This window comes from Ctenopharyngodon idella, chromosome 20 (assembly GCF_019924925.1).
Source record: "Ctenopharyngodon idella isolate HZGC_01 chromosome 20, HZGC01, whole genome shotgun sequence".
In the NCBI taxonomy this organism is placed as follows: domain Eukaryota; kingdom Metazoa; phylum Chordata; class Actinopteri; order Cypriniformes; family Xenocyprididae; genus Ctenopharyngodon; species Ctenopharyngodon idella.
Genome location: NC_067239.1, coordinates 11,659,796 through 11,673,394, shown reverse-complemented (window position 1 = coordinate 11,673,394; position 13,599 = coordinate 11,659,796). Strand labels below are relative to the sequence as shown.

The following is a 13,599-nucleotide window of genomic DNA, read 5'->3' as shown; positions in this document are numbered from 1 at the left end:
GGACCTGGTAGACTTTCGGCGAACTGCTGGTCTTGAGATTGAGCTGGCGACAGAGGGCTCCGGAGATGAAATTTCCAGCTGACCCAGAGTCGATGAAGGCGTTAACTGGAATACAAACATTGGCAGCAGTAAGGTTGGCAACAATAGTGAGTGGATTTTGATGATTCAACGAAGGAAGAATGACACTCACCATAGCTCGCACTGGACGAGTGGGGCATTCAGCTCTGAAATGCCCAGGATGACCACAATATAAACATAGACCCTGGGTCAGCCTCCTCTGTCGCTCAGCTGGTGGAAGACGTGATCTGTCGATCTGCATTTCGTTGCTGGCTGGTTCTGGGGAGCTGACAGATTCGGGCTGGCGGAGGAAGGATGGAAAGAGTTGCTGGTTTTGGTGCTCTTCAGTGCACAGCTGCATACGAGTGGCGAATCTTATAGACAGTTGGATGAACTTCTCGAGCCCGATGGTATCCTCGTATGCAGCGAGATGCAACCGCACACATGGATCCAAACCTTGACGATACCTGGAGATGAGGGCTGGTTCGTGCCAACCACTCACTGCTGCTAGGGTTCTGAACTGTAAAGCATAATCAGAGACAGATAATGAACCTTGTTTTAAATCACATAGTATCTCACCAATGGACGAGTCCCATGCTGGCTTCCCAAAGACTTCTTTGAAGTGACTAATAAAACTTGAGAGTGATTGCACGACGGGACTAGAGACGAGTCCAAAGTGGTTCTGCCCAGCGGAGTGCTTTACCGTCTAGTTGCTGAATTATGAAGGCGACTTTAGCTTTATCGTCAGGATAAAGGTGCGGTTGCATCTCCAAAACCAGCGAACATTGCAGGAGGAATCTGTTGCAATCCTCCGCCGAACCAGAGAAGGGTGCCGGTTTGGCCATGGGACTGGCGAACACAGACGGCGAAGAAGTGGCAGCGTGGAATGCGGAAGTGCTCGCTGGTGGTGCTGGCGTGGATGAACTGGTGAGAGTGCGGCGAAGTGCTGTTACCAGGTCTTGAAATGGATCTGAAGTGCTCATCGTGGTTGCTCAGCAATGTTGGTCCGGTCTTCTGTTACATACAGAGGAGGTCGGAGACACAGGTAAGGTTTACGATGTTTTATTGAGACAACCAGAGCAGTGAGCAGGTGAGTGAAGCCAGATAGGGTTTGTGATGATCGATGACAAAGATACTTATACTTGGTTTCTTCTAGGAGTCGTGGGTGGTGGATGGTCCTCGGAGTTGAAGACACACAGAGACACTCACGGAAGACAGGAGAACACGGAGGATCTAGGGAGCACACTGGAGACAGGTAAGTGGTTGATCGAGGAGTCCGTAAGGGAAGTAAGTATGCGTTAACGAGACCGGACAATGAATGTGTGGCTGTGAGTGTCTCTTACAGTGCTGCTGATAGGGGTGGTGATGAGTGTCAGGTGTGCGTGATCAGAACTCTGGTGAAGGAGTGCGTCGTGATTGGGTGAGTGTAAAGCCTGGTGTGCCTGTGACATACAGAATGCATACGTACTTTTAATGTGGTCTTTTAATAGGAGAGGAAGAAACTAGTCTATCAGGCTTGTGAGGAAAGACGTCAAAAGGTTTGTGTTTATAATAAATTAGTTTGATAAACTAGCTGAAGGTTTGTTTTTTTTTTTTAAATGAGAGATCACATTTTAGGCTATTGAGGCAAGACGTCATCGAATGTCTGCATGTGAGGAACCCTCAGATGGAGTGTTGATCAAATTTAAATATCCAAATGGACACACCAATATGAGGAAATTCAGCTTGTCGGAGCCAATCCAGGTGATGTGTGTTCAGCTTGAGAAAATATCAAGTGTCTTCTCAGTGGTTCAGTGGGTTGTAAAACTTGACTGTTTCACATCTTTTTAGATCTTGTTTGACTTTGTGGGACAAGATGATATTGCCAGTGAAATCTTTGTGGTGCAAGAAGCCGCATCATCAAGATCAGTTGAGAGCAGTTCCTCCGGGTCAATAATGGAACATAGCAAAAAAGCATCCTCAACTCTATATGTGCTTTGGTTTTCAATTAAGGATGTACAGGTAAATGTGTTGCATTTTATTTCCTGACCCAAATGAAAACGGAATGTGTTTTGGTTTGTGCAAGCTCATGTATTGTGCATGTTTGTCTGCAGGAAATTCTCTCAGATCAACAAAATGATGGAGCTTATGCCCTATAAAGCCACAAGGATGTTTTCACCACCATGGTCAGATCTGACTCTTGATGGTAGGGCATAGAGGCATGTTGCTTTCAAAAACTGAGAAAGCACTGTTGTGGCATGATTGTCTGTGCTGCAGTTGAGGTAAGTAATCAGACGGGAGTATCCATCAATTGCACCATGAATCACAAAACCCCATCTAGAAAGGTTGAAAAACAAATATTACTTGAAGATTATAATACTATTGACAGTAGTCTGGAAACAATATAGCTGTAAACTTTTTTTACTTGCTAAAGTTCTTTTCAAAATATTAAAAAGTATGACAAGTCTGGTAAAAATAACCTTATGAGACGCATGTTCCAATCAATGTGCCACAAACTACTGGGGTAAGGTACATGACAAACACGTCTTGCAACTGTCTGGCTCCATCTCCTTGCAGCAGCAGTAGGATTCACCCGTGTCAACATCTCACGCACCCTGGACCGTGTAACAAGCACACCCTGTGCGCGCAACAGGGCTCTTATCATCTGCAACAGATTTGTCAAAAGATCTAAATTGACATGATATTCACAAAACAATGGCACACAAATGTGAATTAAATACAGCCTAAAGATAAAGACCTCCAATTACCTCATTTCCAGAATTAGGATATTGGCTCTGAAGTTGCCTCACATGTTGTTCTAGTTCACCATCATCTATTGCAGACAGCATACTTCTAACAGGTATACCCAACAACTTTGACTTCTTGTACAGAAATGATGAGGAGCATCCCAGTATTTCAGCAGTTTTTGAAATTGTAGGCCTTGCTTCAGCAGAAATTCAATGTGTTCTCTGGTAACATCAATGGCTGGTCGGCCTCTTCTCCCTACAAACAGAAAACGTCAACTAAGTTTAAGTGTTTAAGCAGCATTGGACTGTTTATTTTTTGTAATTAATAGTATATATCATCATACCAATTCTCATACATGCATTGAAATTGCATATTGTTAATGAATAGGCCAGTAGGCTACAGTGGAAATGGAGAGACTTGTGGAATTGCAAAAATACAGTATTTATTGCTGTGACCAGTGGACATAACAATGGTGTAAGACCAATACATTTATTAATTGCACAAATAAGCACATTAATAAATATAAATAATTATTGCTAATTAGTATAGCCATAAATGCACAGCGCCGTTGTTTTATCCATTAAGCACAAATAAAAGACTGACAACGCCAAATGTCCAGTTTTCTGATAATATAATTCACATATATAAGTGTGGCAATACATTATATAACAATTATATTAATACTGATTATAAAAATAACAACAGAGTTGCTTAATGCAAGTAAATGGTGGTCTAATTATTTTATGGTTTCTATACTGTTTATGGCAGAAGAATATATGATCATTTAACATGGGCTATGCTTATTTATATTAAAAAAAGTTAGTAAATGGACTTAAACTTAAAAAAAACCTGTAGAGTGGTCTAGGTTTAAACATTCCGTGCAAAGTGAAGCATTCACGTGAAGTGAGGCTTCTTTTTTCGAATCACGTGTTTCTCTGAAAACTATACGCACTCCTGCACGGAGCTTCATGAGAAATTGCGCTGCGTACTCGATACGCGCTTTGAAGCTTCAGTGTCATATGTAACTAGCTAGCCATAGCTAGCCGGCTAGGTCGGATCATTTTTTGTCGTTTTTTTTTTGCTTCCTACAGCTCCCGCGGTGAACCCTTCTACTGTCTATGGGTGAGCCGAGAAAACCATAGATGTTAAAAACGGCCGGATTTCCCCTTTAACGTTAATGCATATGATAATACATGAATACAGTGATAAACAGACTCACCTGAACTAATGCGCCTGACAGAGAAACGTCTGTCTTCCCCAGCATGGAAATTTGCGTCTATTAGAGTTTTCAGTTGAGCCAAACTGCTTTTGAGTTCATTGTTTGTGTCTGGTGATAGCAAATGCTCAATTCTTCCGAGATTTCTTTCACAGTTTTCAATAGAACAACGTTCTCTCTCTCCACAAATCCCCTGTGTGAGGGCTCGTTGAATTTCATGCCATTTTCTGGTGTTTTTTTCTATTACAGCCAACGCCATGACTGCTTCTTTCTTCTTCTATTCATAGAAATAAGGAAATGATCCCCTTCCCAGGGAAGGGAAATTACGTATTTATGGATATCTAAAATAGAGCAACGTCATGCACAATAATTTGCACTAGTCATAATGACGTTTGAGATATCTTTAACTTTCATTCTGTCTAGGCAAAACTGAATTACAGATATCTGCAATTGTCATTTAAGATGTGTGACGAGTTGAATGTCGTTTTCAATGACGTCATTGCAGATATCTGTAATTCAGTTTTGCCTAGTCAAAACTGCATTACAGATATCTCTATCTGTCGTTTCGACTAGTCACAATTACGTTACAGATATCTTGAATGACAATTCCCACTATCCAAAATGTAATTATGACTAGTCAGAAAGACGTTGGTGATATCTACAATGTTAATTCCGGAGAGTCAAACTTAACTTTTAAATGTTAAGATGGCTTGCCATATGCGTATTGTTTTCAGAGAAACGTGTGATTAATAAAAAACAAAGCCTCACATTGTTTCCAGTCACGTGAATGCTTCACTTTGCGTATCAGAATGTTTGAACCCAGACCACTACTACATGGAACTTCAAGTCCACATTTACTAAACATATTACATATATTACTATATTACTATATTATAGGCCTAAACAGTATACCTCAACAACTCAGTAGGTATTATTAGTATTATTATAATTATTGTTTTTGTTGATCCATTTTATTTATTGCCAAACTTTAATATGTGAATTATATTATCAGAAAACTGAACACTTAGCGTCGTCAGGCTTTTATTTGTGCTTAATGGATAAAACAGAGCTGCGCACTCAGGTTTATGGCTGCTGTAAATTTTACCTGCCACAAGATGGCACTGTTTTCGACACTCTTGATGCTCTGAAACCTTTCCCGAAACATTTAGAGAAAAGCTTCAAAGATTTAAGAGGCTTCATTTCTCCATCCCTACTCAATAGTTTTAGGCCTTTTTGCAAATATTTCAGTCGAATTTAGCTGTTTTAGAGAGCGTTTACTCATTTTGAGCCTGTTTTTAAACATTAACTATCTGTAACGTCATTTTTCATGTGTGGAAAAAACGACGAAACTAAACTATCCAATCAGATTTCTTTTCACCCATATCCACGCCCACCCACGCACGTATATACACACATTTGACTTTACAACACACAAACGCACACCTTTATTTATTCTCATTCTCTCTTGCTTACAAAGTTACGCCATAATTGTCAACGATGACGTTTTTGTGGGCGGAGCCGGCCTAGTTGCAGAAAATGACAACAGTAGAAGCCACGGAATTTTGAGTTTATATCTCACAATTCTGACTTTTATTTCTCGCAAATCTGAGTTTATATATCACATTTCTTAGAAGATAAAACAGAACTGTGAGATATATTCGTTATTCTGTCTTTTTTCCTCAGAATTGCAAGTTTATCCCGCAATTCTGACTTTTTTCCCCCCTCAGAATTGTGAAATAAACTCACAATTGCGAGTTATAAAGTCCGAACTGGGAGATATAAACACGCAAATGCAAGAAAAAAGTCAGAATTGTGAAATAAAAAATGGTATAGGCTGTTTAAAAGTTATCTACGTAAATTGTTATAGGCTTAAATATTATTTCATGCTGTAACTGCTATGTATATCCTCTATGAACTGCATATGTGAATATTATGTAGACTTACTGTTTACATAAAATTCCTGCTTTAATAGTAGACTAATCATTGCAGGTTTCATCAGTCCAGTCTGTGACTTGCAACATAAACGTATACGTTTAGCTTCAAAAGGGCATTTTCGGTGTTCTATAAAAATGAAGACTATATTTTTTGCATTCCGATTCCGACATCCAGACGCACAACAAAACATTTTTCTCTTATTCTGTGGATTTTGCACATTTTCTTCCACTTGCTACCGCTATTTTTCTGCAACCACTATGCGCACGCAGATGCAAGTGATGGAAGTGAGCATCCCTATGCCCCTAGTCTTTGGCCCTACTGTGTGTAATATGTCAACAAAACAAAACAACTTGAATTACTGTTTATACGTTAACTCCAACTATATACGATTTAATTACTTCCTTGAAGTGACCATCGTATGTGTTCCCTTCGCTAACAGATTTGTGGAAGGGCCCTTCGTGAAGGATTCAGTTGTTCACTAGTTCACATTCGTTTGGAACGCCCCTACAAATGGCGCCCCCCTCCCGAAGTGCCCTTCAAGTGTGCAAAAACGCCATATGGAATTCGCCCTCACTTCTTCGGGTTTTGTCGGATCAGTGTGTTACCCCTGTTGGAGTCTGTCGGCGCTTGTTTTCGCCGACTGAACATGCATAACATGATTCGGATTTAGAACGTCTGAGAAGCGACATGCTGTAATCTGGTGACTGTCGGCATTGGTCTACGTTTTTACGCACGCGCACTTATTATATACGGAAGTTTTGAACCTCAAACTGTGTAACTACTGTCTGAAATTTACAGTGAATGATCACGCGATGTTTCTGCTCAACTAATGATCGACGCCAATTTTATGTTCAGTTTACTGTATTTTTTTTTTTTCTAAATAAAACTATTATAGTGCGTTGATAGTCACGAATAGGTCGAATGTGGGTCATTTTAGGTCGGCCATAAACCCACGAAACGCTTCAGCGCAGCGTCGACGACTTTTACGTACACAACAGCGAGAGTCGTGCTGCCATGACACCTGCTGAAGCAGCGCCGAAGAAAAAACACGTTCGGTTTGCCAGGATGGAAGAGGACATTGACCGCGACGAACAGGAAGAGGATACCCTTTTCGACAAGCGTAAAGACATTAAGGAGGGGCTGAAAAGTGCTCTAAAGGGGGGTAAAGGGGTACTGAACCCGCGGTCCGATCAGGTTGATGTAGTTCGACCAGGACGGAGCCAGAGCAATACTGGGACATGCTGGCGATGGCTGGTCAGCCTTGCGCTTTGCGCATCGTTTCTCGGACTGGTGGGTCTGTATGTTGCATATGAAAAATAGAAAAAGCTCATATGGACATAAATAAGGCTTTGAAACTTGTGATTTTAATGTCCTATCTCCTGTTATTTTATGTCTGTAGATGTCTTGTGGCTGTAAAAAAAAAAAAAAAACGACTGAAAAATAACTGGAAATAGATGTTAAAATCATTGTTATGGTGATTTCCTTTTCGTCTTACAGTATTCTCATAAAACAGGATTATTTGCATAAGGGAAAATGTCAGACAAGTTAGCAGTGGTGTAACAAGGCTGACATGTTAATCTGGGCCTGTGTACAATAAGTTCAGGTTAATATTATGATATTTTGACATGATACTACTATTTGGTTACTATATTCATGTGCTATGGAGTAGTATATTACACAGTATGTACAAGGTACATGATTACCGTGGTATTAGCATGGTACTATGCTGATATTCACTCAGGCTGTAGTTTAGTAATGCAATACTACTCATCCCAGGATATTGAAATGGCTGGTCAGTAGAAAAATCTTTTCTGAAGCACATTATTTAATGTCAGCAACTGATGTAAGCATTTATAAATCTTGACTCCTAAGCAGTCATAGTTTATAAACAGATGTATGATTAACACAAAGTACAATTTTTTTTTTAAATACCTTGTATGTTTTTTCCCAATACAATACCATGGTATTGTTTGAAGTACCATGTAAATACTGGTATATGAATATAGAATTACCATCTGATGTCATTACTGTACCTCTGTAAGACATCAATCCATTTTAATGTGCACATAAAATATCTTACATTTTTATTATATTTATAGGGAATGGCCATTTCTGTATTGGGCCCTACCTTTGAAGACCTGGCTATCAATGTCAACCAGAACATCAGTAATTTATCCTATATATTTGTGGGTCGTTCATCAGGATACATTGGAGGCTCCCTGTTAGGAGGGATCCTTTTTGACTGTGTGAATCCCCATCTGCTTTTGGGTAAGACCCATGGACTCCACAGAGAAAAGGACAGTGTGTTAAATGAAAGAGGAATTTTAATATTTAACTTTAGTAAATGATTTACTTTAAATTTGAGTAACCTTTGATTGGTTAACTGCTTTCAGTGAAAGCAAGAAAGGGGAAAGCACTGAAAGGGAGGCTACAAATTGCCCAAAATAACATCCCTGTTACTCTGCTACAAACTATCATGCATGAGTTCATGATTGTTTGAAGGACCATGACTCATGGTGTATGTTTTGTGTTAGGACACCACAGAGTTGCAGAATTATTTGGCTGAAATGTTTTTGAAAAGTCATGGCAGTTAAAGGACAATTGTCAGTAGTACACTGCAGTATGTTCTCCTCTTTATTTTGTATTTAGTCATATATTTATTTATTTTGTGGATATGTGATATTGTGAAGTATGATTCCCTTGGTGATTCATTGCTCATGGTTGATTTATGTCTGCAGGCTTCTCGTTGTTAATCACAGCGTTTGGGATGTCTAGCACTCCCTTCTGTAAAAAGGCTTGGCTGCTCACTGTTTTGATGTCCAGTGTGGGGGTTTCAATGGGAATTTTAGATACAGGTAAGCATGCTTTCGGCATAGACGCAGTGTTACAGTTTAATACCAGCATTAAGCAATTAACAATATAGGTGACAATAAAAAAAAATAAAAAAAAACATTTATATATTTTACTGTAACTCTTGAGTTTCTGGTTGTCAACAGGTGGTAATGTTCTCATCCTGAACACATGGGGAGAGCAGGCTGGGCCTCATCTGCAGGCTCTGCACTTTAGCTTTGCTGCTGGAGCCTTTGCCTCCCCAATCATAGCCAAGCTGCTGTTCGGCCACCGTTCCGACAATGACTCCATTAACACTCCTTCAGTGTCTGGCCACGCCTCTAAGACCCTCTTGCCATTCTCCCATCCAAAGAGCACTCCTTTAACATCCATGTGGGCCTACATTGTGATTGGTGCTTTTGTTTTACTTGTGTCGCTCTTCTTTTTTATCCTGTACTCCTGCAGTTCCCCCAACTCAAATAGGGCAAAGACACCATCAGGGAAGCAGCTGTTCTCCAAACATCACAACACACTTATATTCCTGCTGTCCGTGTTCTTCTTCTTCTATGTTGGAAGCGAGGTGGCGTACGGTTCCTTTATATTTACCTATAGCAAGGACTATGCTGGTATGAAAGAGGCTCATGCAGCAGGACTGAATTCGCTGTTCTGGGGAACGTTTGCAGCTGGTCGTGGTCTGGCCATATTCTTTGCGGCTTGCCTGCGCCCAGGCTCCCTGATCCTGCTGAGTCTAGTGGGCACCACAGTTTCCTCACTCTTGCTGTGTCTTTTTAGCCAAAATTCCACTATGCTCTGGACCTGCACTGCCCTGTATGGTGTCTCTATGTCTACCACCTTTCCCAGTGGGATTTCATGGGTTGAGCAGTACACAACTGTGACAGGGCGCTCAGCTGCAGTGTTTGTGGTGGGTGCAGCTCTTGGAGAAATGGTTCTGCCAGCTCTGTTGGGCTTCTTACTGGGGCAGGTGCAGAATCAGCCATTGCTGATGTACCTGGCGCTTTGCACATCCACCTTCACTTCTATCCTGTTCCCTGTCTTGTACAAACTAGCATCACCAGGAGGGGACGCCACCTTACGGAAAACATCAGGGAGACGCACCAAGGATGCAGATGACAGCGAGTACCGCCAAGCACTGCTAGACAATGTGGAGGAAGAGGAACAGGAAAATGAAAGTGAAGCTGACCAGTGGAATGATGCAGACTTTGAGGTGATAGAGATGGATGATGCCAGCCTGTTGAGCTCTCCTTCTAAAGCCTCAGTGCCACCTGATATTGCAGCTAGTGAGCTTGCTGCTCACTCAATGGCCGCCCCATTGTCAGCACCCTCAAGAGACACCACAGCCCTGACCTCTCTGTCTAACACTCCGTCTTTTCTCACAGACTCTCCCAGACACAAACTCTTAATGTCCCTCAACAGGGAGAAGAAAGACTAATTTATTGCACTACGTCAAAGATGTCTCAGACTTTAGCCCGGAACTGAGAAGTGGCTGCTAAATCCTGCACACCACATCAACCTGAAGCATTTTTTCCCCTTTGGTGAAAAGATCACACTAGCCAGTTGATTTGCACTTTCCAAATGCCAGTTGCATGTTTCATGGTCCTTATGGCAACACACCACTGTACAGGATTATCTGAAAGAAGTTTAATTAGCATATTGGACATTAACTGAGAATTGACCTGTCTTTGAAGGTCAGCCTTATTATTGGACACCAATGTATATTAGGATTATATTAAGATATTGGACTTATGCATCTCTCCTCTTATTTGTTATTGATTGATTTACCTTAGATCAAAGGTTTTGTACAATTGTAACCAGCACAATACACTAGTCTTAAGAACTGTGAACTAAGGCAACATTTTTTTGTATTGTATGGTTAGATTGAATGTATAAAAAGTTTCATTAATAATATTTTGATGTTTAAGTCTTTCTTGAAAATCCTCACATTTTACGTTCACAAAATATTTTTTATTCATTTTTCAATCATACTGAATGCTTGGTAATTACTAAATCATTAGCACATTATGGTTTAAGTGAACATTATGTTTTCAGTGTAGACAGACCAGTTGCTTCTGGTTTGGACACAGCGTGTGTTTAGAGAACACAACTGCCAGTTTCCTTGATACTTTTGCAGGGTTTTTTTGTCCCCCAAAAGTTCTGATACTGCATTTAACAATATTGACAATTTTGTATTAACTTAAATCAAATCTTACATTATTTTCTAGAAATGTTTCAATCCGTTTTACAATTTTATTGCTCTGTTAATAACCAATATGTGGAAAAAATTCTGCACTGCATAAATATTTGACTGATTTGTGAATTACAATAGTGTATACCCCAAGATGATGTAAGGACCCATTTTAATAGAAACAAGCATTTTTTAAATACATCGACTTTTATTATATCAATATTAAATCTCCACCCACAAATGTTCTTTAAAAACAAAGCACCTTAAGTTTTTACAAGTTTACAAAAACAGGTTACAGAGCTCTGGAAGCTCTTGAGTTTTTACATAGCTGGGTAACAATGTCTGGTTTAGAATAGAGAAAGCATTAGAAAAGTACTTTAAAAGGAGAAAAAAAAGGTACAATTGTGCACACAGACAATATAAATTATTAAACATATTGCTGAAGTCCAAGTTAAGGCTGATACTGACTTGCTTGTCTTCAGACTTGCCTCTGTAGAGAATGGACAGAGAAAGCATGTAGAATTCATAAGCAGGGTATTAAAAAAAAAAAAAAACCCTCCATTTTTTTTTTTTTTTTTTTCATCAGTGCTCACAGCCAGAATTTTGGATCATCATATGCAAGGCTTATTTACAAGATACTGATTTTACAGGGGGAAAAATAATTGCAGTCAAACATTGCCTCACAAGATTTATAGCCAGAACTGAACCTCTTTACAAATTGCTACAGTATGAGGTTCAGTTTATAGAGGATTATGCTGTAAATGTTTGACCTGTCAATCTGCAGAAATGTACCAAATTAATGAACACTCAGACAACAACTACGAAGCAATACAAACACAGGGCATCAAAATCATCCTCCTCTTTTCTGTATTTAAGGCCTCTTTAGTCCCACTGCACTGCAGTACCAGTCAAACAGTATAAGATGGAAACTCTCGAAGGTCACATAGGGGAAAAAAAAGCACCTTTTCAAACTATAATACATAGAAATTGTGCTGAATGGCACAGTGTTAATAGCACCAGAGTAAAATGAAAGGGAGGCAAATTGCTGGACTATCAGAACTGCTCCAACAGCTGGCGAAGGTATGGTCCTCGGGAAAGATGCCGATTGACACGAGATAATTTGTAGAGTATTGGGCAGTCCAATGAGACGCATGGCACCTGACGCTCTGCACTGCCACTGCAACTTCTACATACCTGTCAATCAAATCACAACAGAAAAGAACATAAAAGATTGATATATGACAAACATGAAGCATGTGACCCCTAGATTCACATAGCCAGACTTTTGACTTGAGGGCCCAAATCTGGTCCTTGTTGCAGCTTAAGGCCCTTTCATATACCAAATGTGTTGCAAAAAGTGAAACAAGTGGCCTTTTACACCAAAAGCTAATGAAATAAGTGTCAGGTTGAAGAAAATGCAAATTTATATCCACACAAGAGGCATGCCTGTACAGAAAGTGCAACACAAACACCCTTTTCCGCTGCACACCATTCCAGGTATCAGAACAGGACAAAAGGACAAGTTCATTCAGCTCTGTAAATTCACCAGTAAAAATAAATGAAACCGACATGATGTTTAACTGAAGTCATTCGCATGGTTGAATTTGATCACTGAAGGTCAGCAGACACCAGTAAATAAAGAGAGAGTAAATGATTAAAGTACATTTGTAAAATTTTACATATTTATTGAATTACTGCAGGTTTGCATAGTATTCTGTGTTTGTACTTCCCTATGTGTTTTTATACATTGAGGAACACAGAATGTGTTTTTGTGCAAATGAGACAAGTAAAGAGCATCTGTCTGGTTTTTCATACAGTACAGCATACACGTACAATTTGCTATCAAAATCCAACTAATCATTTCATAAACCAAACTTTTATTTTCTTAGCTTAAAAGCGAACTATGAATTAGTCGGTAAAGCAGAACATTATATTAATCGCTATTATTTTGATCATTTAACTGGCCTTTGCTTTTTTATAATTAAAGAAACTTGTTGCAAAAAGACTAAAATGTAGACAGTTACAAGCTTCCTGACATGCAAATTGATCAGAAACATTCATTTTGTTTTTACGTCCCTGAAAAACAAATATTTAGCTTCCGTGCAGATACTGTGGTATAAAAACAAAATCTAAAAAGTAATCAGATGGAATCAGATGGTCAGTGAACAATCTATGGCATTCTTAGACCAAGAAAACATGACCTCTAACCTTTAGGAGCTGGTCTTGCTGGCTTTCCCAAAGCCGCAATTCTTGGTGTAGGTGGACAGCAACAACCTGCGGTTCAGCCCGGCAACGCTCACACACTCCCAGCTGTGTCAGCTCATCACAAACTGGGCAATGCAGTGTTGTAAAGTACTGCGAGATGGTGCCCTTTCTTGTGCCCTCATCTCCTCCTCCACCCCCTGCAGAGCTCCATGCCTTTTGTACCTGTGCAATGAAAAGTGCCACCACCAAGCAAATGCAGATTATTATTATTATTATTATTTTTAAATGTCTTTTCTTCTTTTAAAAGGTGAAGCATGTAATATTTTGATCTTAAAATATTTTCTCCAATTTGTATATGCAGAGTTAACTATGATTGAATCCAGTGTAAACAATGTGGTTCTGCACTGCTATCAGCACAATAGTTCAA

General features: G+C 39.7%; 2 protein-coding genes across 5 annotated transcripts in view; one reads left to right on the top strand and one right to left on the bottom strand.

Moving 5' to 3' along the window:
- Nucleotides 1-6,481: 6,481 nt before the first annotated feature.
- mfsd4b (major facilitator superfamily domain containing 4B) lies at nt 6,482-10,690 on the top strand. Of its 3 annotated transcripts, XM_051876012.1 has the most exons (4): nt 6,482-7,225; nt 8,035-8,203; nt 8,674-8,790; nt 8,932-10,690. In XM_051876012.1, exons 1-4 carry the CDS (start codon nt 6,950-6,952, stop codon nt 10,212-10,214), a joined length of 1,845 nt encoding a protein of 614 aa, XP_051731972.1. In that variant the 5' UTR covers nt 6,482-6,949; the 3' UTR covers nt 10,215-10,690. The 3 variants fall into 3 exon arrangements, with proteins under 3 accessions (XP_051731972.1, XP_051731973.1, XP_051731974.1); XM_051876013.1 differs by lacking the exon at nt 8,035-8,203 and having other exon boundaries at nt 7,077-7,225; XM_051876014.1 differs by lacking the exon at nt 6,482-7,225 and having other exon boundaries at nt 8,035-8,555.
- Nucleotides 10,691-11,155: 465 nt separating this feature from the next.
- Nucleotides 11,156-13,599, bottom strand: part of LOC127502714 (DNA polymerase zeta catalytic subunit-like) — an 845,784-nt gene continuing 843,340 nt past the window's right edge. For both annotated transcript variants that reach the window (XM_051875938.1, XM_051875937.1), the window contains 2 exons: nt 13,176-13,394; nt 11,156-12,161 (listed from right to left, as the gene is read on the bottom strand). In XM_051875938.1, the coding sequence (XP_051731898.1) occupies nt 12,021-12,161; nt 13,176-13,394 (360 nt within the window). In that variant the 3' untranslated portion in view covers nt 11,156-12,020. The remainder of the gene's footprint in view (nt 12,162-13,175; nt 13,395-13,599) is intronic.

Excerpts from the sequence above, each read along its gene's own strand:
- mfsd4b (XM_051876012.1), top strand. The coding sequence starts at position 6,950 with ATGACACCTGCTGAAGCAGCGCCGAAGAAAAAACACGTTCGGTTTGCC. Across the intron at positions 8,204-8,673 it reads GAATCCCCATCTGCTTTTGG|GCTTCTCGTTGTTAATCACA; the intron begins GTAAGACCCATG and ends TTATGTCTGCAG. Across the intron at positions 8,791-8,931 it reads AATGGGAATTTTAGATACAG|GTGGTAATGTTCTCATCCTG; the intron begins GTAAGCATGCTT and ends GGTTGTCAACAG.